General features: G+C 37.7%; 1 protein-coding gene across 1 annotated transcript; it reads left to right on the forward strand.

Annotated features, from left to right (window-relative positions):
* The first annotated feature begins 283 nt into the window (after nt 1–283).
* On the forward strand, nt 284–23,955 carry LOC128218529 (protein Wnt-7b-like). Its single transcript, XM_052926215.1, has 4 exons — nt 284–1,134; nt 8,046–8,275; nt 12,307–12,566; nt 21,868–23,955. Exons 1-4 carry the CDS (start codon nt 1,061–1,063, stop codon nt 22,450–22,452), a joined length of 1,149 nt encoding a protein of 382 aa, XP_052782175.1. The 5' UTR covers nt 284–1,060; the 3' UTR covers nt 22,453–23,955.
* The last annotated feature ends 1,750 nt before the right edge of the window (nt 23,956–25,705 follow it).

The following is a 25,705-nucleotide window of genomic DNA, read 5'->3' on the forward strand; positions in this document are numbered from 1 at the left end:
AACAAATTTCTCATATAAACTCAGATACTCTTATCCTTAATTATGTCTTTAAGCATTACACATAATCATTATTACATACTTTTCTCTGAAACAGTAGACAACTAATGAGAGAAGCGTTGCGTACTATGCAACCTTGCGAGTATAGAATATATATACTGTCGAGGCAGACGCGCTGAAAACTGTACATTTATAGTATTGATAAATGACATGCTTGCACGTATGAAATATCATGATGTGTGTACAATATAATAAATGCCTTAAACAGAGCTCATCGCCAGTATTTATGTAACTGCGGTAAACGAACGTAAGGAAAAGTAAGTTATAAGATCTAAGTGAAGGAGAATACGGGGAGGAGCGTGAGGTTATTGACGTGGCTCGACCAATGAGCGACACCGCTACAGGTAATCCGCCTGACACTAACACACAATAACAGGTGTCAATTGAGCTGCGATCGGTTATAGAAATAAATGTGATTTGAGAAGGGCTATCGACGAGAGCTTCATAACCGTTGTGAAATAGATATGACAGTGTGACAGTGGGCCAGTTACTGAGTCGACAGGGCTGGAGTTGTTAATACGATAGTTTTGAAGTGATCGGGGAATCGACAGAAGAAACAACGGATCATCACCTGCCTAAGGAATACTACTTTACAACAAAATAAATATTCGTTCTGATATATTGTGGCTTCGCTACATTCACCGTGTTTAATGCATATGAAAATAAAATTGGAATGCTAATTGCCAAATAGTTTTCGTTTGAAGAATTTATATTCTTTCAGTGGTATTTAAATTTTGAAAACGTTTCTTAACTTGAATTAAGGCTTGCATTGTATGAGTATAAACCTCGTCAGATGGAGTACAATTACTGAAACGTGTATAATGATATCATGGAGCATATGATATAAAGCTGACCAATACACATCCGCCTGTAATAAGTGTCATTAACCAAGTGCTCGTGGAAATCAAAATCAGTGATACGATCAGTTTCGGCTCGTGTTTTCTGCTAGTGCTGTCATGGTGGTTTGAGAGGCAGCAGGTGGGCCCACCAATGGCACGGCGATATGGGAGCTAGCGGGGCGACGCGATTCCTCACGGGGCTCGCCTTCCTCCTGTTCTGCGTTTACGGCAACTTCCTGTAAGTAGTGATAGTTGACACAGGCCAGTTGTTCAAGTGTTATAGCTCCTAATAGAACTGCAATTGCTGCCAGCTATTTTTAAATATTATTTTTTTCAATATTGGTTTAAATACATCCAATTAATTCTTTAAAAAAAAATTAAAAAAATGAATATATTTAATATAATATATATTAGACAATGTAACAAACACCGTACCTTAAATTAATTATTACATGAATATAATCTATAACAAAAATAGAAAAAAATACCACAGAAAACACATCACATGAGTTAATTATGTTATGAAAAAAACATTGTTTAATTCAATTAATAATGTAGGAGAAAAAGTGTATAAGCTTGATTATCAATGTTATATGATGTATGCCCCCCCCCCCCGGCTTATTTAACATAGTGCCGCATGGTCTGCACCGTGCTCCAGCATCCTTTCCAACGTCCATACACCTTCTGCCAGATTTCCTGTTGTAAACCTTCCATTACCTGGAAATAGAATAAGTACAATAGTCTGTTCCGAAAATATATTGTCATTTAAAGCTGTCATACTGAACATTCAAATCAATTATTTCGCTTAATGTGTCAAATGAGTTGACATGTTTATGTATTAAGTAATACCTTCTGCGCATCTTTATTTCTGTCTTTGTCCATAACGAAACAAGTGATCACACTTTCTGAAAACAAAGACAAGAATCTGTTATTTACAATAACGATCAAAAATATGTTTTATCTGTGAGCTGTTAACATGTTACGAGCACTTGTTTACCATCGCAAAATCTTTACATTGGTTTTAATTTTAGTGCAAAATCACTTAGAGCCTCGCTCATTTGTCATAATATATTACTGACACGGAATGATAGGCATTTGCCTGTTAAAGGCTATGGAATATACAAAAATAACAATACCGTAACTTAATGAAATGAATTATTACACGTGTATCAATCATTATATGAAATTACTAGGTAGTTTGTGTCACACAAAATATTGTTTCAACATTTGTTCTATATCTGTAAAGCATGCACTAAATTGTAGCATGACAGATAGTGGAATGTAGTCTAATATATAACGCTGACGACAATTTTAATTACAATATTATACAACTGGTATGAGAACAAACAATAACACTACATTTTAATTTTTTTTTTTTAAATAAATCATATTCCTAGTCACAGTCTTTGTAGGGCCTAAAAAGTACTTTTACTCTGGGTGACCCGACCCTCCCTACGAAATTGGCCTCGACCCCACCGTTTGTATAGTTTGTTGTTTAATATCGAAATAAAATTACGGGTGTGTATTTTAGTGCGTATTTAAAAAAACTAATTACTTTAACCATTCTCCAAGAATAATAAAAACATTCTTACATAAAATCTAATAAAAAAAATAATAGAAAAGTCTACCTACCCTTCCGGTTTTTAAAAAGGATTTAACCAAACCATCAACTTTTGCGTTTTATCTTTATTAAGGAGTGTTGGGCTAAGAGTGAGGTTTGTGCACATAAACTGGTTTAAACCCCCAGTAAATTTACATTTTACTGACCGTTCCAAGGCGTTCTTGATAAAAAAAATACCTAGTTTCTTATATATAGTATGTATGCAATGTGCTGCTTGTGGAGTTTTGTGCTGTTCTTCTATGTTTCTTGTTTGTGATTTTATGGTCTATGTCTTTGGCGTTTACCCAGTGCCATTAAACCGGGTTTATGTTTAAACTACTTGCTACTGAGCTTGTTTCTGCAGCTTTTTGCATAAATATTGGTATAATTATCAATTTAAATGTAACAGAGACAAAAAACATAATAAAAAATAAAAGAGCTAGAGTCTGTGGGTGAAAACAAATCTCGGAAGAAACAATTATTTAAGTGTTCCAAAAAAGCAGAAAATAGCATACATATTGTCACATCCAAGATCTAAAAATACTCGTCATTCGTCTATTCTTGAACAACATAGCAGGAATGTAAGATAAATGATCTGCTATTTAAAACGACGACTCTAGGATTGTCGCAAGTATTTAATCACTGTAAAATAATAATCTTATCTGTCGAATTAAGACATTGCATAGACTGTCACTTTCTAAATGCTGTCTAATTACTGTACAGATAAAACTGAAATCTACCTAGTGAATATAAATATTCTGAATAAATACTTGTCGTTAAACGAAATTCAATAGCAATTGTTTCTATACGTAATTAGTAAAACGAAAAGATCAAAAGATACGCCTGGGTGGGTTCCCGCCTGATACTATATGATAGTGGAGCATAATTCCAGCACATGACGTCTGTGAGAGAGTGACAGGACCTGCCAACGATCAGGGAGTGTTCAGTGACTTCATTGAGCTGGCTAGCTAATTGGTACCAACATATCTTACACTACCAGGGCGTGTCCAGTTGCTTCATTGAGCTGGCAATCCAAGTTGTACTAACATATCGTACACTGCAAGGAAGTGTCCAGTGGCTTCATTGAGCTGGCTAGCCATGTTGTACCAACATATCTTACACTGCCAGATAGTGTCCAGCGGCTTCATTGAGCTGGCTAGCTAAGTTGTACCAACATATCTTACACTGCCAGGGATTGCCCAGTGGCTTCATTGAGCTGGCTAGCCAAGGTGCACCAACATATCTTACACTACCAGGGAGTTTCAAGTGGCTTCATTGAGCTGGCTAGCAAAGTGGTACCAATATATCTTACACTAGCATGGAGTGTCCAGTTGCTTCCTTGAACTGGTTAATCAATAGGTATCAATACATCTTTCAATGCAAGGTAGAGTTTAGTGGTATCTTTGAGCTGGCTAGCCAATTGGTACCAACGAAATGTTGCCTGCCAGGTAGAGTTAAGTAGATTCCTTGAACTGGCTTAGCAAGTAATATCAACACATCGTACATTGCCAGGGAGTGTACAGTGGCTTCACTGAGCTGGCTAGTCTAGTGTTACTAATTTATCGTGCATTGCCAGGGAGTGTACAGTGGCTTCCTTGAGCTGGCTAGTCTAGTGTTCCTAATATAACGTTCATTGCCAGGGAGTGCACAGTGGCTTCCTTGAGCTGGCTAGTCTAGTGTTCCTAATATATCGTACATTGCCAGGGAGTGTACAGTGGGCTTCCTTGAGCTGGCTAGTCTAGTGTTCCTAATATATCGTACATTGCCAGGGAGTGCACAGTGGGCTTCCTTGAGCTGGCTAGTCTAGTGTTCCTAATATATCGTACATTGCCAGGGAGTGCACAGTGGCTTCCTTGAGCTGGCTAGTCTAGTGTTCCTAATATATCGTACATTGCCAGGGAGTGCACAGTGGCTTCCTTGAGCTGGCTAGTCTAGTGTTTCTAATATATCGTACATTGCCAGGGAGTGTACAGTGGGCTTCCTTGAGCTGGCTAGTCTAGTGTTCCTAATTGATCGTACTTTGCCAGGGAGTGTACAGTGGCTTCCTTGAGCTGGCTAGTCTAGTGTTACTAATTTATCGTACATTGCCAGGGAGTGTACAGTGGCTTCCTTGAGCTGGCTAGTCTAGTGTTACTAATTTATCGTATATTGCCAGGGGGTGTACAGTGGCTTCACTGAGCTGGCTAGTCTAGTGTTACTAATTTATCGTACATTGCCAGGGAGTGTACAGTGGGCTTCCTTGAGCTGGCTAGTCTAGTGTTCCTAATATATCGTACATTGCCTGGGAGTGTACAGTGGCTTCGTTGAGCTGGCTAGTCTAGTGTTCCTTATATATCGTACATTGCCAGGGAGTGTACAGTGGCTTCCTTGAGCTGGCTAGTCTAGTGTTCCTAATACATCGTACTTTGCCAGGGAGAGTTAACTGTTAGGTGACTTCTTTGAGCTGGCTATTCTAATGTTCCTAATATATTGTACATTATCAGGGAGAATTTAATGGCGTCAACGAGCTTTCTCATCAATTTATATACTATACTCACACAGTTTGACGTCATCAACATGTGATATCGATTTGATAATGGAAATAAATATTAAATGACTTCATTGTTATATTACTTTGAACACTCACAATGCAGACTATTGCGTTTAAACTCCGGCTAACTGTCATCATTATACATTCATTTTACCTTTCATTTATGAATATGACGTATATTAAATCATAGCCAACTATTTAAATTCAGAATATTTTGCACGATTATTAATAATTAATTAATTATACTAATGGTAATAGTGATAGTAATAATAATAATAATAATAATAATAATAATAATAATAATAATAATAATAATAATATAATAATAATAATAATAATAATAATAATAATAATAATAATAATAATAATAACAGGTATAGTAATAATATAGTAGTATTTTAAATCGGCCTGCTAGAGACGTAACGCGAGCATATGCTGCAGTAAAATTACATCATTAAAAACCACCTTGAAAAATGCTCTGAAATATTGAAACGCTACCATTTTAAACCTAAAAATAATTTATATTTTTCATGCACCATTAAACAAACACAGTCAATTATCGGTACGAATTTACTATTAATGCATCTATATCATAGAAAATAAAGCAGCGTATTATAGCGCAGAATGTTTTATTTTGTCGATAAGGTCCCATATTTTGAATCAAGTGAAACTCGATTGATACTGATCGGTGTTCGAGCGATGCTGTTAAGATGGCAGTAATGATAGCGACGCCGGTACCAGCCATTGTGAACAATAATCAGTATATTAAAAAAATCTTAGATTCTGCAATTTTAATAATTGATATATTTAGTTTGAATTTAAATATACCTATGAATAAAAACTTTCAGTCGTTTCATAAAACTTATGATTTCTTTTTTGTATGCATGTGATTTTATATTTATGACATAGACTGAACGAAATATGGCAGTTATAAAATGTTTCACATCTGTATCCATCTGTATGTGTTATGAAATGAGGGTTAAATGATCTCCACGTCGGATGATGACGGCGATGATTTTGGCAATGACTATATTTATATTTCGCTGAGCTTTGACTGTAGTCGTAGCTAATATGAATACATGGTATTATTACGAAAGCTCAATTTAGATACAATGCACCTGTCCATGTCTGTAATATACTGAAATATCGGTTACAACACCTCCATTAATTCTGTTTAAAAATCTTCACTCATCTGACTGCTTAACGGAGCGGTGGTGTTTTAGTTAGCCCGCCACATAATGGTAGCGCCGTTAACGTCAGTCCACGTTGACAATGCCGTCAATCTGCAGAGTAACAAACTCGGTCGTTCTATCCAAGGGCACAGGGGAGGGCCATTGAGAATCAGGGGAACATATGGCTATATTATAATTGTACATATTCATAACCATCCACTTTCATTCATGAACTTGTTGCAGCTAAATAATCCCGTTTACATTGTTGCAAGTCAGCCTCGTTTCGTCATGTGATGGTGTATTGCACTCTAAAAGAAACAACACCATCACCGCAAATGCTCGTGAAAAAATAACAAGAAATGTAATTGTTTACTGTTGTTCGAACTAATACTCAACCATCATACTTAACCATCCATCATAGTTTGTGGATAACACTAGGTGTAAACCTATTTCAAAGGAACAGGCCATGGAAATCCAGTGGTAAAGTGTTGTTATGACTTCCAAGTTCCAGATATATTTTCAACTGTTATTGACGTATGATCGGGGCCACGTTTTACCGGAATGTCGTTGCGCTGACCCTACAAACGCCGGTTGCGGGCTGGAATGTCGGGGCGCTGACCCTACAAACGCCGGTCGCGGGCTGGAATGTCGGGGCGCTGACCCTACAAACGCCGGTCGCGGGCTGGAATGTCAGGGCGCTGACCCTACAAACGCCGGTCGCGGGCTGGAATGTCGGGGCGCTGACCCTACAAACGCCGGTCGCGGGCTGGAATGTCGGGGCGCTGACCCTACAAACGCCGGTCGCGGGCTGGAATGTCGGGGCGCTGACCCTACAAACGCCGGTTGCGGGCTGGAATGTCGGGGCGCTGATCCTACATACGCCGGTCGCGGGTTGGAATGTGCTGTATAATCCCGAAGACAGTATCTGATCATACTAAACTGGCCAACTCCGATCGTATCGATATACGAACTATATTTGGGTGTCTTTTGGTAGCTAAATAACAGAGGTGCAAATCTGACTGATACTGTCTGCATGTGATTGTCTGCGATTGCAGCAAACCTTGTCCTCCTTGCCAGCATGTTTTTCGAACTGAAATCATCGCTTGTCTATGATGAGTTGACAGTATGAACTCGTTGGATTGACACCTTAACCGCAATTAATGATTTGCGGTAATTTGGTTAAAACAAATATGTAGAATATCGCTGTACCGACGGCAAAACAGCCGTCGGAATCTGATATGGAGACATAGTTTCCCCCGACGACAAGACGGTCAGTCTGACGAGCTGGGGACGGACAGTTTTCGTGAATGATACAAGCAATTAAAAAACCATAATGACAATATTTCAACACTACTTTTTCTAGACGCGCTTCAGTGCAAACCCTTGACAGATCTGTCGAATCATTGTGTGATTAAAGGCAAATAAAACAAAGAATGTTTTTCATTTAATTTGATTTCACAGTACATTAGTACATCAGTTCGAGTTCAAAACGATAAAAGTGAAAAAAGGTGTAAACATATTTGTTCGATCTCGTCACAGAATTATCAACAACATCAATGATGGAAATTACGTATTTTGTTATTAATTTACCACCACATTAATTCCCTTACGGGTATATATGTTAAAACCCATGTTTAATCGATACATTTCGCACAGTAACTCGGTGGAAACAGGCAAAAACTTCATGAAGAATAATTGACTTGATCATTTATCTGAACTTAAGCTATGTTGACGTGTACCCTGATAGTTTGGGCTTTTTTTATTGGGTAAATATTTTGGATGTATATATCTCTAAGACGAAGACATCATTAAAGCTGCAGAGTTTCACTAACGCTTTCCATTTTCAGAGCGCGGTCGTCGGTGGTTGCGCTGGGTGCGAACATCATCTGTAACAAGATCCCCGGCCTCGCTCCCCGCCAGCGCGCCATCTGTAGGAGCCGGCCCGTGGCGATGGCGGTGATCGGCGAGGGTGCCCAGGCTGGCATCGCGGAGTGCCGCCATCAGTTTCGAAACATGCGCTGGAACTGCTCGTCGGCCACACAGCACAACTCGCTATTCGGCTTCCAACACCAGATACGTAAGTACAAAGTTGATGTAACGAAAAAACTGATATATGAATTTATATGTGACTTGTATGTTTTGAAGGGTATCATTTTTTGAACAAAATAAGCTTCGAAAATTAAATCTAAATGGTGAATGTAACTATCAAGATCAAGATAACGTATAATTAGTTCCTATTGTGACAATGGTTATCAATGAGCACGGATAAACGTGTACTAGTGTTGGCTAACGTGTGATGTCCTGCATAGAAAAGTACTCAAACAAATAGATCATGTTATTAATATGATTTTACTTATATGATGTTACTAATTTGTGATTGAACACCATGCTATTCGGCCCCGACTGTCCACCCATTGACCTGTATGTCACAACATCTTAAAACAACATGTCACAGTTCTGCTGTTGTTGTTATGACCCTCTTGTACCGCTAACATGATCCAGCATAAAGAAGTCTCTTCCGCGTCGTTAATGTTTTATAATACAGGAAAATCATTTGTTTGTTTTATAAACACTCCTTACCTCGACGATTTCAATCAGCATCTATTTGCGGGTTATTTCATAATAGTTTGAAATCGTTGTATACAATAACTAGTTTATATTGTTGAAAACATTTTATTCAGGCAGTAATTTTGTGAGCTTGACGAGATAATATATACTTATAGATAAAGTAACAACTTTGAAGGTCATATAGCATTATAAGGACTGAGGTGCCACCCTAGGTCAATTCACATCAGGGTCTGACTAGCCGGTCTTTATAATGCCGTATGGTCCGAAGTGATGTGTAACATTTCTTATATTATACAAAACATTTTAAGTTATTCAATATTTTGACAGCGCTTTTGATGTGTATTATGGAACGTCTGTCCACTATGAAAATCGGAAAGCCACACTAAACAGTTTTATGGCGTCAGCGGTCCATACAATATTGTAGATGGTGTCGGAACGGCGAAAGATATTTTATTATATTTTATTTATATATAGAGAGAGAGAAAGACAGACAGAACAAATGTTTAGAAATTAACTCTTTAAAAAGAACTGTTTTTGTCTACCAATTTGTTAAAGCATATCTTGATCACAGGTTTTAACAAATATTAGGACTTGGGCTCTTATTTCATGTTTTGCAATTTTTCATAAGCGGCTATGTTTGATCCGGCTGTATCATGTTCCTAAATGTAAGGATTCAGTCCTCCAATCGTCGCCCATCTTTTTGATAATGGCCCGTATGATGAAGGCCGTATATCGAGGGCCTTATTTCGTCCATAGCTCTTTATTCATTACCAAATATCAATTAACTGCTATTAAATCGTTCGACCTGTTTAATTTATGACCAAAGTGATGACCGATTGATAATTACGTCTCATTTATAATTTATCATTGTCAGTAAGCCACCTGTTCCGTTAATTGATAATGAAATAGTTGATTGGTTTCCAATCATGGATTAAGTATTTTAGTACTCTGCTAAAATTGTTCTGGTTTGAAAGACGGCATTACTTGACACCTAGCTCAGTCTCTAACATAACAAACTCAAAAATAATAATTCGACAGACAGACAGACAGACAGGCAGACAGGCAGAGAGACAGATAGACACATTTTACGGTGTAATTTGAATACTTATGTAAGCGGGCAACTTTAACAATAAAGCGGAATGTTTCTGACCTCAAGGTACATTCGAACAAACTGACCATAAACCAAGGTCCATATGGTAATGGTAGGCGGTCCAATGCTCTTCATCTTCAATCATACACCGTGAGTCATCGGGCATGGTCTTCACCAAACATAAATCGCATATATGTATTTTAAATATTTGAACGTCAAAATGCACATTAAAACCTTTTGATGAATAACTTAACAAGTATCAAACTACATAAATCTCTTTTCAATGCCGTATCTTCTGTTTGATTATCTTTTTGACAACATACGTATATGACTTAGTAAGTGGCTTTTCGGATAATTAAGAAAATGTATTTTACGTTTCCACCTATGAATTATACCATGTCAAACGCCTTGCTATAATCGATTTTGTTTTATCAATGACAGAACTGAATAGGCAGAAGCTACGTTTTCAATAATTGTCAAATTAGATTGTCATTTTGTACTTTGGTATTCATTCTTTCGCTTACGTTCATACCAAAAATATCTTGATACATTCTATTTCGTACGCTTTTATTAGCATTCTTTTCACAGATTAAAGAGAACCATATGTAATTGAATACAGCTTTAGTTTGAAATTAATTTCTCAAACTATGAGTACTGAAGATCATACAGTGCAATATTGACTCGAGACCAAAATTAACTCTATGGTATTTTATCTATAACTATTTTTAACTCAATCTTTTGTATTATGGCTAATATGCACCTACACATTTATAAAAAACACACTATTTTAGTGTTGATTTATCATTTTGATTTTTTATTCGTTTTCTATTTTCCTATGACTAATTTAGTAAAGTTAGATAGTGAGTTAGTAAGATAGATAGTTAGTTAGTTAGTTAGTTAGTTAGTTAGTTAGTTAGTTAGTTGGTTGGTTGGTTGGTTTTGTGCGTGTTTTTGTGAGTTTAGTTTACTCTGCTATATTTTATTATTTACCTTTTGTTGCCGTCAAGTAATAGTTAAAATGCAAATTTCTTCTCGTTTGGTGGCTGTAGAAGATCGTTTATCTTAAAAAAAACTTTAATAGAAAGTGTCAGCCTTGTAGAATGATGGCCTGCCAATGGGTAGTTCGCTATTCAAGAGAGTTGACAACTTACTTTATAGTCTTCTTTACCACTTGGTTTGTAATTTCACCGTGCGTTTTCGGTCGTTATTGATGTAATATATGCAATACGCAATACTTCGTTGAAGTGATTGAAATTGTACGTAAAATTTGTCGGTTTTACAATAAGGTTCCGTCAATAAATTGTACATTGCTTGTGATGATAGGCCCAGACTTGTGCAAAAATCGCGACAACTGAAATTACCATAAACTATCTGAAAGAGAAATTACATATTTGAGTTAGTTATTAAAAAGGATTCGATTTTAAATAAAATTCGAAAAAGGAGACGACGTTTTCGTCTGTTCTAAGTGGGCGTTTGAAATGTGCCATTATTCTCCCTAAATATTGCAGCTTTTCATATATATTTAATCCAAGTTATGTCAAAAAGGGTATAAATACAAACGCAAAAGAGTATTTTACAAACGATCATTTTTCATAGTTTGACTTGAATACAAAAGGATGTGTCATATAATAATGGTGGTATTTGTTGCCGGTTTACGAGTGTCAGGTGATTATCTCTCCCCTATTTTACGGCCGCCTTATGCTTACAGGGGCAAGTACGAAGATCTATCTTTTATTTAAATGTGCATTGTATTAAGAAGATCGTCATTATGCATAATATAAATGATAGCATCGGTGCAAAGCCGATATAAGGTTCCCCGTTCCCGGTCGTCGGCGGCATTGTCTGATGGCCGTGGGTCGGTGGTTCCCCGCGTGCCGGTGGTGACCCGACATTCCGACAGATATGAACTAATTGAAATATTGAATATATAACCAGCCTATTGTAGGCCATGTTTGCACAGAATGAAATGAGTAAAATTGCTTTTAAGTTTAAAGAAAGCCCCGGGCTGTTTGTGAATCTGATACCGCTGTAGACTCAATTGTCAACATAGGTACAGTCTATTTACCAACATGCCTTAGTATAGATTCTAATTGTAGAGTCCATTATATTCATAATTTGTGGAAATAATAGCATTAATATCTTTTGAATAGGTATGGAATGAAACAAAATTACGGAAATGCACACGATGAGAATGCATTCTCGTGGTTTCTTTTCAGAGCGTATGACTTTTTCAATGTAGACCGCATTCTAGATACAGGTTGAAGCACACAGGAATGTTCAACGTCCGTTAAAGACAAATATATAAAGATCATCATATCTTACTACCGTTTATGTGACCATAGCATGCTTGTTCATTTACCATCGAAAAAGTTTTATCGCCAAGTATATATAATACTGATACGATGTAATACTTTGAACACGAGTAATAAGAAACAATATTAACCTTTCAGCCAGCAAGGAGGCGGCGTTCTGGTCCGCGATAAGTTCGGCCGGTGTGGCGTACTCCATCACGCATGCGTGCAGCATTGGATCGCTTGACGAGTGTGGCTGCGATAAGAGCCGGATGGAGCACAAGGGATGGCGTTGGGGAGGATGCAGCGCGGACATCCGGTACGGGCTAAAGCTGGCTCGGAAGTTTCTTGACGCTCGAGAGATAGAGGAGACAGCCCGGTCACTGATGAACAGACATAACAATAAGGCGGGCAGGAAGGTACGAACACTTTCATACATTTGTAATAATGCAATAAATATACAAGGTGGGCACGTGTTCGCATACTTGTGATAGCATTTACACGGACGGGTAGGAAGGTACGGAAACGTTCTCACATTTGTAAATACTCTGGACGGAAAGGTCTGTACCCAGGTTGTTTCTCAAACGCCATTCACTGAGAGCACCGGATAAAGACATGCAGCAGTGTGTGTTTTTTAAATTGAATACTGTCTTTGTTAGGCCAAGTCATATTATTTTTCTAACTTGAATTATATGAGAGAATATGCCTTTATTCTGGAGTCACTGAAAATGTGAGATAGCTTTTAAAACAATGAGACACGTTTGTAAGAGACGTTTATTCTTGGCTCTATGCTGGTGGGCCGGGTGGTAAAATATAATCTGTTCCAACTTATCTCTGCAAACATATGATTACAGGCCCCGAATGGCGCTTTTTGAGCCCCTTTCTGTTAACTCAACGGTTTATAGACACAAGACACCCTTAAATACACTAAGCAGATAACGATCTATTCAGTTATGATACAATCAGCTCGCATCAATTAATTTAAACTACGGCAAGGTAACATCTTCTTCAATTTCTGTTATTCATGTAGAGTATTATTAACAATTGGAACAGGAAAGATAGCAGTAAGATTGTCTGCTTTTGAATTCATTGAATGATTTCGTTTATTTGGGTTAGCTCTATAAAAAGTTAATTATATTTACAATAGCGTGTTTGTGGCTTGGCGGTGTAGCGTGTGATGAGATGTTCAGCTGGGCCGGCAATCCGGTCCCAGGATCTGTACTTCAAACGTTCCCTCTCCCGGAGCTGTGTCAGAACTGCTCTTGTTGTGTATGTGCAGACTTCAATTCAAACGCTCTCCAGTTTAGTTCCGAAAAGAAATTCATCTTTTAATCTGACTGCTATTTTAAAATTAAAACAAAATACTTTCGTGACGTTCTTTCATTCTGCTCTTGATACTGTCAATGCCGTCGTCCACTGTTGTTCCCGAAAATGTATTCGTTTCTAGACACGATGTTGTCGCAGGGAAGACCTGTTTTGCACCCAAAGGCAGTGGTGTATGGGCCAGCTGGTTTGCTTATAATTTAACTGCTGTCCGTTTGTCAGATATGGAGATGAATGGCCACAACTGTCGAACATCCATGAAGAAGGTGTCTGTCCTTACATTAGTCTTACAATTCCATTGCCCGCTCAGTGTGAAGAGACTGTCCACAAGCATCTTTATGGCTGTTTCGTTTTTGGCAGTTATGGTTTGATTTGCACTTTGGGCCATTTTGTATCAATATGTTATATTATTCGGAAATTCAGTAGGGAAGTCGAAATGATTATACCATGTCTTTATTTATAAAATATATTGTTTGCTAAGAATAAGAAATCCATATTTACGCTTCAGACCTGATATCACCATTCAATGAATTGAGCTAGGTGATAGAAAAAGAAAAACAAAATCATGTCGTCTTTGGTGACAAGTTAACTCCTACAGATGGGTGTTTAGTTGGAGAAGTGATTGGCCTCGGAATAAATACGGAAGAAAACACAATCAATCGCATACATTTAACGAAATATCGAGCCACGTGAAAACAGAATATAGGTTCACAAACGTGGGTTCGATTGTGTTTTAGTTTAGAAATGCAGCAAAACAAAACTACACTGTGTTTGATGACTTTATAGCTGTTTGTCGCGGGGTATAGAATTGATATGACAATACAACCCAATTAGTTTTAGAATTTTGTTATAATGAATGAAATAACAAAAAAAAGGTGTATAATCTTCTATTTACAAACGTTACAAGCCATATAATTGCAATGCATGCGTTTTATATGAACCGAACCGGTACAGCTTAACTCAACACCATGTTACGCCTTTTACTGACACATTCATTCATAAAGTTTAATTGAAAACCATCAGTGGTCAACTGAAGGACATGTATAAAAGGAAGAAGAAGCATCTGTTTACATGTAGGCGTTTTAAAAGTAATCAAGTCAACGTATAGTTTAGGAACGTTACGTTGAACGGACGGTACTTTTATGAGTTTCTGTCTCGGTGGTAGATGTTAGAAGTTTCCACTTACAACAAGACTGTCTAAGGAAGCGACTTCAAAGTGTGTTTCGTGTTTTAGCGCCATATAACACTGGTTTTATGGTGGGTTCCGGAGCCTGGGTCGTTATAGCCGTGTTCGCTATCCCGCCTTTGATGCTTTCCGCCTTCAAAGACAGCCTTACTAATTGTTTGCATCTTTTTATTAATGATATGAAGTGCAAAACATGACATCTGATGTGTTATTAAATAAGTTGTCATGTTCTCGTGCGTTGCGCCTGTTGGAAACAGACTGGTTTTGTATGTTGTATAAAACCATAAACAGACTGGTTTTGTATGTTGTATAAAACCATAAACAGACAGTTTCATTTGTTTAAAGAACAGCTTTTATAGTCTCATATTTTTCAAGTGTAAAATACGTATAAATAGCACGGTTTCAAATGGTTTAACAATTACGTTGATGTCCGTGACAATTGATTACGGATTAGACTTAAACTAAAAGAAGGCATAAGGTAAAAAGTCACATAGATATTACACTCTCCGTCAATGCATGGCAAGTGAGCCCACGTACGTAATTTAGAAGGGAACTACTGTACAATGTTAAAGCTAAAAGCGAACTTGAAATTGAATCACTTTTGAAATGTTGGGTAATATATGAGTTTTGTTTCATGGGGATATTTTAGGCCTAGCCCGAGCAGCGCTCGTGTGACATTGTAGACAATCTGTTAACATGATCGCCTCAAGACCAGGGTTCGAATATCCGCCGTCTTTGTTGAAGATAAAGCTAACAAGATAAACGAACACTTCGATACTCATCTCGGCGATACAGTTAAGGCAAAAACTAATTAATTATTTCACATGATTAACTATGAATTCAGTGCGTTCATTCAATACACATATATCATATCTGGTTTGGCATATCGTATATAGTGCACACGTTTACACATTGCTGACAACGCGCACCTGAAAAGATCCCATATTGTCTTCCACTGACAAGTAACAAATCTTTAACAAATGCCGAACAAATTACTGTATACAACTACTACTAATATTACATTGAAACTATTTGACACAGTCAGTTATGTTGCTATACTGCATTGATTTAAAAACGACAAAAGATATTTAAATCTCAGGACTAAAAAGTTTCCGGCGTGTGCAAATACATGATTGACATGCGTTTGTTTTTTTAAAAACCAGGCTGGTTAAACCTTCTATTAAACCTATATATACGATCGATAGGGGGCACTGGCATTGTTCAACATGGACCGGAATTGTTTTTTCGCCCAGTGTTAAACTTCTCCGCAGCTAACTCGACCGTCTTCAATCTACTATCTCACCTCGTTTCACACTTTTGTTGCTTTAATATAAACATGGTCTTATGCAACCATTATACATGTATATGTGAATGTTGTTATTGATTGTAGTCTAAACCATGTACCTCGGCATGCAAGGAGTGCAATACAGATCACCTTGGTCCAATGTCCAACACCACCTGTTATCTCTCAGCATCTTTCCTCCCTTTCCCCCACTCTCTCTCTCTCTCTCTCTCTCTCTCTCTCTCTCTCTCTCTCTCTCTCTCTCTCTCTCTCTCTCTCTCTCTCTCTCTCTCTCTCTCCCCCCCCCTCTCTCCCTCTCCCTCTCCCTCTCTCTCTCTCTCTCTCTCTCTCTCTCTCTCTCTCTCCAACTCTCTCTTTCCACCTCCCCTACTATCTCTCTTCCATTACCATACTATCACTTTCCTCTTCCCCACCCTGTCTTTCCTCACCCCAACTCTTATTTCCCCCACTCTCCACACTCTCTCTCTTTCCTCATCTCCACTCTCTCTTTTCTCTCTCTAGCTCTCTCTCTCTCCTCCCCTACTCCCTCTTTCCTCACCCACACCCCTCCACTCATCTCTTTCCTCATCCACACTGTCTTTTACCTCACCCCCCCCCCCCCCCGCCCATACACACACACGCTTTATCTCTCTTTCTACTCTATTCTCTCTTTCCTCACCCCGCTTCCCTCGTCCCCTATCCTCTCCATCCGCCTGTGCCGAGGCGCGGCTCACCGTCTCAGGCGGCCGTCTCAGGTGTCTCGCGATGTGCGCGGCCTTTGTACGCCGCTATAATGTGGGTCCGGATAGAGTTTCCGTTATTACCTAAAAAACTGCGTGCCTGCTTTCATATCAGGGTATCAAAATTGCAAATCTGTGCAACTGCTGAAGATTAATGCGTCGATGCAAAAGGAAGTTATATTAAAATGAAATATGTTTTAGCGCTTTTCACAGAACTTGCAAGGTGCATTCACATTGCCTTCATGATCGACATGTTCCACTCTTGGACGTACACAATTAGTATGAACATAACGTTGAGGTCAAGCACGTGTAATCAGTCCTTTATCTTAATTAATGAATTCTTAGGGATTGAGTTCAAAAATGTATAGAAAACGAGGTTTTACAATCATAAACTCATAATGAATGTAAACGATACCTTTATTCAGAATATATGAGGAGAAAAGCACCATTTATTTCACTAAAGGTATATTACGTTATTTTCTAGAATCAACCCTAAATTTTAGATAAAATGAAATGAATTTTCACTATACACTATTTTTTTAAATGAATGAAGAATTTGGAATTTATTTATCAATTGACTTTCCAAACCCCGTCTCCTTTCTCGTTGTGTGTGTGATTTATATTAGCAACATATTTCAAACATCATAATGATGTTCCTAATTTGAAGTGAAGTGTAACAATCAGAATATCTCTATTTATTTTATCACGATTCAAACACCATCGCCATACCAATATATCAACGAAATGTCACAATAAATGAAGAATTGTCCTAATGAGACATATGACAATGGTTTTTGCATTTATTTCTTATGTCAAAATAAAGAAGCAGCTGTTTTCCTTTAAATTTGGATTGCTATTGACAAATATATTTCACCTTATTACCAACGTTAAGTGTAATAACAATTTGTAAGCACAAAAAAACATTCAAGATTTATGTTTTATTGTTTTATTACGTTGAAATGACATCAACAAATCCTTGAACAAACATAGTGTATGTTTTAACCGTCAGGCGGAATTTGGCAGATATTTTCAAATTAAAAGAAGTAGTAATTATCTTGTTTTCGATTTCCGAATCTGATATTAAAAATATAGATCTATGTCAACAAAGACATCTTAATCTTTACTTTGGTTTTCACATTTGTAATTATTTACCATCTTGAGTCTTTCCTTTTCATAATGAGACATTTAAGAGTAAAGCACACGAAGTTAAGACATATATAGTGGTATAAGATAGCCATCTTCTCATGTTAAGAGCATTGCCAGTCTCGGAGTAGTTGTAAAGTTACCTCGATCTTCACTTTGCTTACTCGTTAAAGACACACATGATTCGGAAGGCGTGAATTATTCCAATCGTTAGGGACATATTTGAAGAGGTCGGGTGTCAGCTCGCACCGACCGACCTCAAGTCGGTCCTTTTCGACACAGAGAGGCCCTCCTTAAATGTACTTGTTTTATTGATAAATGTTCGTTGAGTTAATGATGAATCACAGTAGTGTATGTTGTCGGCGTTAATGCCATCTTAACCCGTGTGTTTAACCCATATCAGAGATTCGATATACGGGACAGATAGGACAGCCATATCAACCACTTGTAGCCCCCGCTCCAACCTGACAATACTTTTCAAATGTGACTTAAATACCAATGTTGATCTATAGAAGCACACTGGGGTTACGGCGAGATGACAGATAGAGATAGATGGCGCTGCAGTGTCGACAGGCATTTCGCATTTCAATATTTAATAGATAGCGTTCTTGCTATTTTCCATATGAGTACCTGCAATATTGCACGATATAATTATAAACTAGCTGAAGTGGTAAACTAACTAACCTATTCACCATAAATACTTTTATGAATGCATCTTACATTATCAATTACATTTTTTAAATCACAAAATTGTAATAACATCATTTTTGCTAAAGGAATAAATTCACTTTTTTTCAAAGTGTGGGGTATTTTTAAAGTTGCTTTTGTTGGGTTTGGATCTGGTTCAGATGCAGAATGATATAGATGCAGCACTCGGCTAAATCACGATCAAGTTTATGTTAAAGGCGAGCTAGATCTAAGTTACTAACTATAAGAGCTCGTGATGGCTTACTCGTTTCGGAAACCACATCAGTTTTCAACTGTCATCGATGATAGGTGCCAAACATTGATTAATATGTCAATAGCAAATGCCAATTCGGTGTCATCATTTCAATGAATATGTCCTTAACGACTGTTCGGTTATCTTGTCATTAAATAACTACATTGGACAGGACAAACAACCCGATAGTTATTACTTTGGAGATTAGGTTTCCTAAAATTCACCGTAGGATCATTAAATATAATTTAAGTCATTAGCGGTCACTACATTACATTGACGTTATATTAACTCAAAATATTTACAATGATAAATGTTGGTATTCTTTGAAAATCAATTTACCCTCGCGTCGTAAGGCTTATGGCCACAATTGGGTTTAAGTGAATTGACTTCACGGGCTTGAAGTTTATTATCGTCTCTTATCAGAGCCCAAATCCGCAGATACCCCTATCTGTCAAAGTAAATTTATTTTGATGGTGTCAAATGGCGGATAATTGTTTAAAGTTATAGGGTCTCGTCAGCGGGTAAATCCAAACAAGTCTCTCTCACGCAAGCAGTTCTGAGAGCCTTCCATCACACCAAGTAGTCCCAACATGACAAGGTTTTCACAAAACTTACCACTCGATATAATTTTCTCAGGTGCTCGACGCATAAAGTAATGCTGGGGTACATGCACCATCTCCAGACATACTCTTAACACAAGGCGAGAATGGCGAGAAGTGTGCCCCCATTCCATTCCATAAAGCCCGATGATTATAAAGGGTATACCCTTGTGAGGCTTGTTCGAGATTGAGGTTAAAAGTGAAAAGATGTAACACTCGTCCTCTTTTAATCTGCTGTTATATAAATTGCAAACGTGCTAGTATATAGCATTTTCAAGAATTTTGGGATTCAGTCTGTTTTCTCACTGCTAAAGCATAAAATAGCACCTGCGGGTAATCGTTGCCATGTCCTTATCAAACTGATGTGAGCAAATCCACTTTGAAAACGATGACACGGTTTGAATGGCTTATTTGTCTACAGCTAAACGGCATTATCACGGTGCCAGGGGTCTAACTAACCCACCAGCTCTTCACTTGGAGGGTACTTGTTGTTTCTAGGGATCAGATTGGGGAACCTTTAGGCGACTATTGAATATAAATCTCCATTCAAGTCATTTTCAGGGTTTCTTGTGAGTTCCATTGTACAACAATGTGCTGTAATATATTAACGAATATTGACATTAAATCCGCGATACAGTCATATAAAAGTACATCCCAAAAATACCTTAGTAGCTTATGAGCATTGCTGAATGATTCTGCAAAATTTGCCACTCTACATGCATTAGGATATGAGTCAAATAACTTGCAATCACATACTGAGGTGTCAGGCAGATAATAGCCGTTGAGTAGTGACACAGCAATGGGCTCCCACCCGCCACCGATACGGGCGGCTTCACTGTCGGCGGACTTTCCTCTCAAGTCCCTTTGTAAATGTCTTACCCGACGACACAATTATGACATATATGGCAAATTGGCAGTAAAAAAAGATCAACTTGCCGCTTAACATACTAAAGTAGGGCTAAATATATAGATTCTACAGCGACATGTTTATGCATCGCGAATCTCGCAGGTGTTGGAACTAATGGGGCAGTGACCCCACCCCCCTCTCCAGCCCGGAGGAGGAATGCATGCGGACAGCGAGTATTATTTCGGTGAAGCAGTAGACATTGCCAGACCATTGATGGACCCTTGCCGGTATATGGGCCACACAACCGCATGCCATATACAGGTCTGGCTAACCTAGTCGCTTCGACACCGTTGGGAGGCATCTTTCATCATGTGGGTTTTGGTTCGTTGCACTGAAATCCATTTGTTTCATTTCAACGTTCACCGTTAATCATTCAGTAAAGCTCGTTTTCGGTCTATACATCATATTTTCTACCTATATCTATATATTGCACAGTGTCGTGTAGTCGCGGTCAAATACATAATATTCAAGCAAAATTGAAACCAAACTGAAATTAAAAGAAATTTTGTTGAAATAAAACAAACTCTATTTACACAGCATGTTTCAATTTGCTTACATTCCTTGGTACTATCAAATTAAAATAGCAATGTAAGGTCCTGGTATTTTCGAATCAATTTGAAGTGTTTGGTCACATTTCCAGTGACCCCGATACCTTCAATCATGCAGGGAGTGAAATTCCGGGCCGCTCATGGTTTAGTTAAAGAGTAAGTTTTCTTACACTTGTTTAACCGTGCACATGAGTAAATGTGGAACTTGATTTTCAATGACAAACATTCAGGTTGGGTTTCAAGTCTTGCTTACAGTCGTATTAAAGAAGATAGTAGCAGACGGAGAAGTGTCTGTGGTGTGTTAGAGTGTGTGGAATGTAACCTTACTCGGCTGTGTTCCTTTACCCGCATGTTGTAATCGAAGCTCGATCTCTGGATCCCGCTGGCCGTCCTATTGTGTGTTGATCACTTCAAGTGCATTTTAATTACTTTTCTTATCGGAGAAATTGTTTCTGTACAAGATAAAATCTTGCATTCCAACTTTGATTTATTATTTATTCTGTCGCTGGAAAGTAATAGCACCAAATGCATTTTTGCCATTGTTTTTGTATGTCAATAAGTTGACATGTAATTAATTATGTAAAAGGTTATACTGTAATCTCTCATGACACAACGATTTAAAACGTATACAGAATGTCATAAAAACTACATCTTATCTTAATTTGTATTCATTTTGTATATCCTTCTACGCCAACTGCTTTTTCCCATCTTATCTAGATTGACATGTAGAACATTGAGAACGATCGAATAGTGAATATAACTATTTTATAGTATAGTAAGCCTTTCTTGGTGAGTGTGTCGTTCAATATGGATAGTCTAATTGTGTTGTCTCCAATTGACTGGTGCCATTAAACTCAGAGCTATCATTGTGTCTAGTATTATTTAATCTAACAAATCAACCTAATGGCAACGCACCGTATGTGATATATGAGTAGTGTCCAATCAAAGAGATAAAAGGCACACTGTCTGGCCCAATGAGAGACTATTGCTTTCATACGTGTGTAAATATTCAAATGAGCTTCGAGATAAATAACATGTTGTTTTTGTTTCAGGCTGTGAAGGACAATATGGGCACAGAATGCCGCTGCCATGGTACCTCCGGATCATGCACGCTGAAAACCTGCTGGCGGAAGTTGCCACCCTTTCGGAAGATAGGTGACTACTTGTTAGACCAATATAAGGACTCTAAACCTGTAGAACCATGGCTAGGCGGCCGCTTACGGCGCCCTAAGAAACTCCTTCTTAAAAAATCCAAACAGCAGAACAGAAAACCTCGGAGAAGAGACTTGGTTTATTTAGAAAAGTCTCCAAACTATTGTGAGTACAATATACAGACAGGGTCCCTCGGCACAGTGGGGCGGAGCTGTAACAAGACATCTAGCGGGAATGACGGGTGTGACCTGATGTGTTGTGGGCGGGGCTATAACACCCACCAGTACACGCGCTCCTGGCAATGTAACTGCGTCTTCCACTGGTGCTGTAACGTGAACTGTAAAAACTGTACGGAAAAAACGGCTCGAATACACGTGCAAATAGGCGCAACGGAGCCTCCCGGCTGGAAAACGGGGGTAGTTATAACGATAGCTTGTCTGGAACAACTGAAAATGAAGCAAAGTCTGTGTATGTTATTTCATTGACTTGTTGTGATGCGATTTTATAACGATGACAAAGAGCTATCAACTGTATGTCATTCGATGTGCTATCCATGCAACGAATGTGTGCAAGTAGAATTTACTCGTATATGGCTACAGTGAATAGGTCTGCGAAGGCAAGGCGGAAACCCTTGTCCGGTGCCTGTTTAAAGGGGGAGTTTTCGGTACTTTTCATAAAGCTGCTCTCTCCTTTATAGTGCATATCAAATCCATAGTGATGTTTGTCACGAATGTCTGTGTGTGTATTTAATGCCCGACCAGTGTCTTTCATTCATTTCGAGTTTCGAAATCAACCTGCAGAACGCATATGGACGTCATTGTAGGTACCGCTGGACGTTATATCGTCCGTGTGCGAGTATACATTGTTTATATAGTTGTCCTATTTATATTTCGTAGGAATGATTTATAAAGTTTATCATTGTATTTTAATTGGTGTCGAAAACATGTAGAATTTGTTGTTGTCTAATAACAAGTCTCCGACTAGATTTCGAAACATTAAAGGGATAGTCTGTCAATTTGTTGGTGCATTAACAAATACAATTATTTATTTTGATGAAACGCGATACCACATCAAGGCGCTTTTTATTTCTATTGCTTTAGCTGTATTTAAATTAACGAATAAAAGTGCCAGTCTCGTACCGACTATGAGGTTCGATTATTAAAAATCAGAATTACAGGGCTTTCAAATTTCGATCAAACTCAGAGAATATCATAATGAGAAATAAAAATAAGTCAGAACAAAAATATTAAGAATTAATGCAATGCCTTTGGGGGTCGCGCAGTTGAGTCCCTAGGTCCGTGTGGATTAGGGTGAGACGTCAGAACACTGCTGTGAGAAAAACAAGACATTTTCTTTATACCATACTGACAGTGAGGCCCGTAATTAAACTACTTATCATTATGCATGAAAATTATCAATTTGTCGTAGAAATATAAGCCCATATATCACCTCGGTTCGTGGCGAGCTGTACTCAAAGTGTACGCCAGCTGTAACATGACCTATCTGCACGTCTGATAAACTGTTCCCCTTTCTGCAATTTGTGTTCATAGTTGGCTGTTATTTTTAATCTGTTTTGCATTAGATATCCCATGCCTGGAAGCGTTTGTGCATGCATTCAATTTTCATAAATGCCAAAACTAAATGCTTTTGTTTTATACGTTGTTTTTTCCTATCAGTTGTGGTGTATTTTTGAATGATTAAAACAGTAAATGTTCAATAATTACAACGTGGCAGTAATCCACGAAAATAAAAATTTAATTAATAGAAACTATAAAATTGTCTCGGATCTCAGAATAATCGTTTTTCTTTGCTCCGTGCCAGGAAACTTTGTCTAATGCCCTTACTTACAAATCTTTCTGAATTTCATAAACCTGTTTTAATTCCGTATTATTCATATCTGCCGTCAATAAATGTGGCATTAGACAATTTTTCTGCAATTGTGATAAAATTGTAAATACATTGTAATAATAAAATCCATTTACATTTTACTTGTCTTGTTGTTTGCGTTCAAGGGGGATGAGTAACAACACTTGAGCAATCTTTAGTGCTTAATTCCAAAAGAACAAAAAATGAAACGCATTCCATTTACATTTATAATAGACAACGACTGTTGAAAACTCTTGAATTAAAGTATCTTTCAAAGAGAGCATCAGGGTCGAGATTTATAACTTCGAACGAGAAACACTTGAAATCGAATATAGCATACAAAGGAACATATTGGCTTTGTTCTTAATTGAGCTTTTGATTTTACGTTTATTAGTCGGACTCTTCTGTCACTGTGCTAATATCACCCAGATTAAAATTCCTCCCCGATGCCCGTATATTTATGACTTTTGTGAAATCAGACATACGAGAATCGGAAATTTAAATAAAGCTCTTTAAAAACAGTGATAGCGGTAAAATAGAACACATCAACGCGTCCACTACATTCGTGTTTGCATTTTTGTGAGCCAACGATAATCGAGGATATCTCATTTGTTCTGTTCTAATCATTCATTTTAAGTAGATCGATTCTAACGAATGCCTCAAAACATAGTTCATAGAGTATATTTCAGTCAGTCTTTCCTCACCGAGGCTTACTTGTTAAACTAGTGTCATTAGTTAAAGGTAGCATTTACTTTGAGCCTGCTGTTTTGTGTGGGCCAATAAGCATTGAGTTTTTTTCAAGGTTTCTGTTAACTAATTTTTCGTAGATCAATTAAGACGAATGCACCAAGAACACCAAATAAGTAAGAGCTTAATTTTGACGATCTACAGAAAACAGACCAGACTTCCTCGGCCTATCTCTAACATATACCTAGATAGTCCAGTGTGGTGAGCCCTGAACTAATACCAGCATGTCAAATACAGAACTTATAAAAACTACTAAAACAGTCAGTTCGTTGCCAGCGACCATTCCCACTATCGGATATCAACAGCCGAATATCTGAAAATTACTCCATACGCATTGTTCCACAAGTTCATACATTTATTTAAACGTATCAAATAGAAGTAGATTACAAAATAATGATTCTGGAAAAAAAAATAAAAAAAATAAAGTATATCCTTCATTGACATACGTATTTGCGTGTGACATTGTGGATATAATAATTTTCTCCAAGACGTTCTTATTCCAATTAAAGTGGTTTTGCGTCACTGAAATTAAAATAGAATACATTTTGAATGCATTTTATTCCTTTGCAAAAAGGAACACGGTGCCAAATGTGTTAGCGTGAGTGTTAACAACTTAATAGTTCGTTTCACATCTGTAGAACGTATTAATAAGTATTCTCAAATGATTAAAAAATAACTTGCATCTGTGATCTGCGTGTGTCCAACAATATAAGTATCTAACAGACATTGCGTTTGGCACCATTATATTTATGTAAACAACTTGAAAACTGCATATTGTGATTGTGAACCCTCACTAAGTGCAGATAAAACACATGCATTCGAGAATATAAATAGGTGCGTACTGGTTGGGGGACATGGATCCCGGCTGGTTTCTTGTCCGACATTATGCTCGCGAGTTATTCGTAGTTTTAAAATAAAATTTACATTGATCGTCTTCGTATTAATATCTTTATTAAGATACAAACTAATATAATTACCGACACAAGCATGAATCGAGAGAGAATGGACTGGAACCATTTGTGACGAAGCATTGTCTGATGTCGCCCTAGTCAACCGACCGCCACCCCGGCCTTGGTGACAAATCAAATATGGCAGTAACTTGGGACACAAGAAAATGAAATTACA

The sequence above is a fragment of the Mya arenaria genome, chromosome 14 (assembly GCF_026914265.1).
Source record: "Mya arenaria isolate MELC-2E11 chromosome 14, ASM2691426v1".
NCBI lineage: Eukaryota > Metazoa > Mollusca > Bivalvia > Myida > Myidae > Mya > Mya arenaria.

Excerpts from the sequence above, each read along its gene's own strand:
- LOC128218529 (XM_052926215.1), top strand. The coding sequence starts at position 1,061 with ATGGGAGCTAGCGGGGCGACGCGATTCCTCACGGGGCTCGCCTTCCTC. Across the intron at positions 8,276-12,306 it reads CGGCTTCCAACACCAGATAC|CCAGCAAGGAGGCGGCGTTC; the intron begins GTAAGTACAAAG and ends TTAACCTTTCAG. Across the intron at positions 12,567-21,867 it reads ACAATAAGGCGGGCAGGAAG|GCTGTGAAGGACAATATGGG; the intron begins GTACGAACACTT and ends TTTTTGTTTCAG.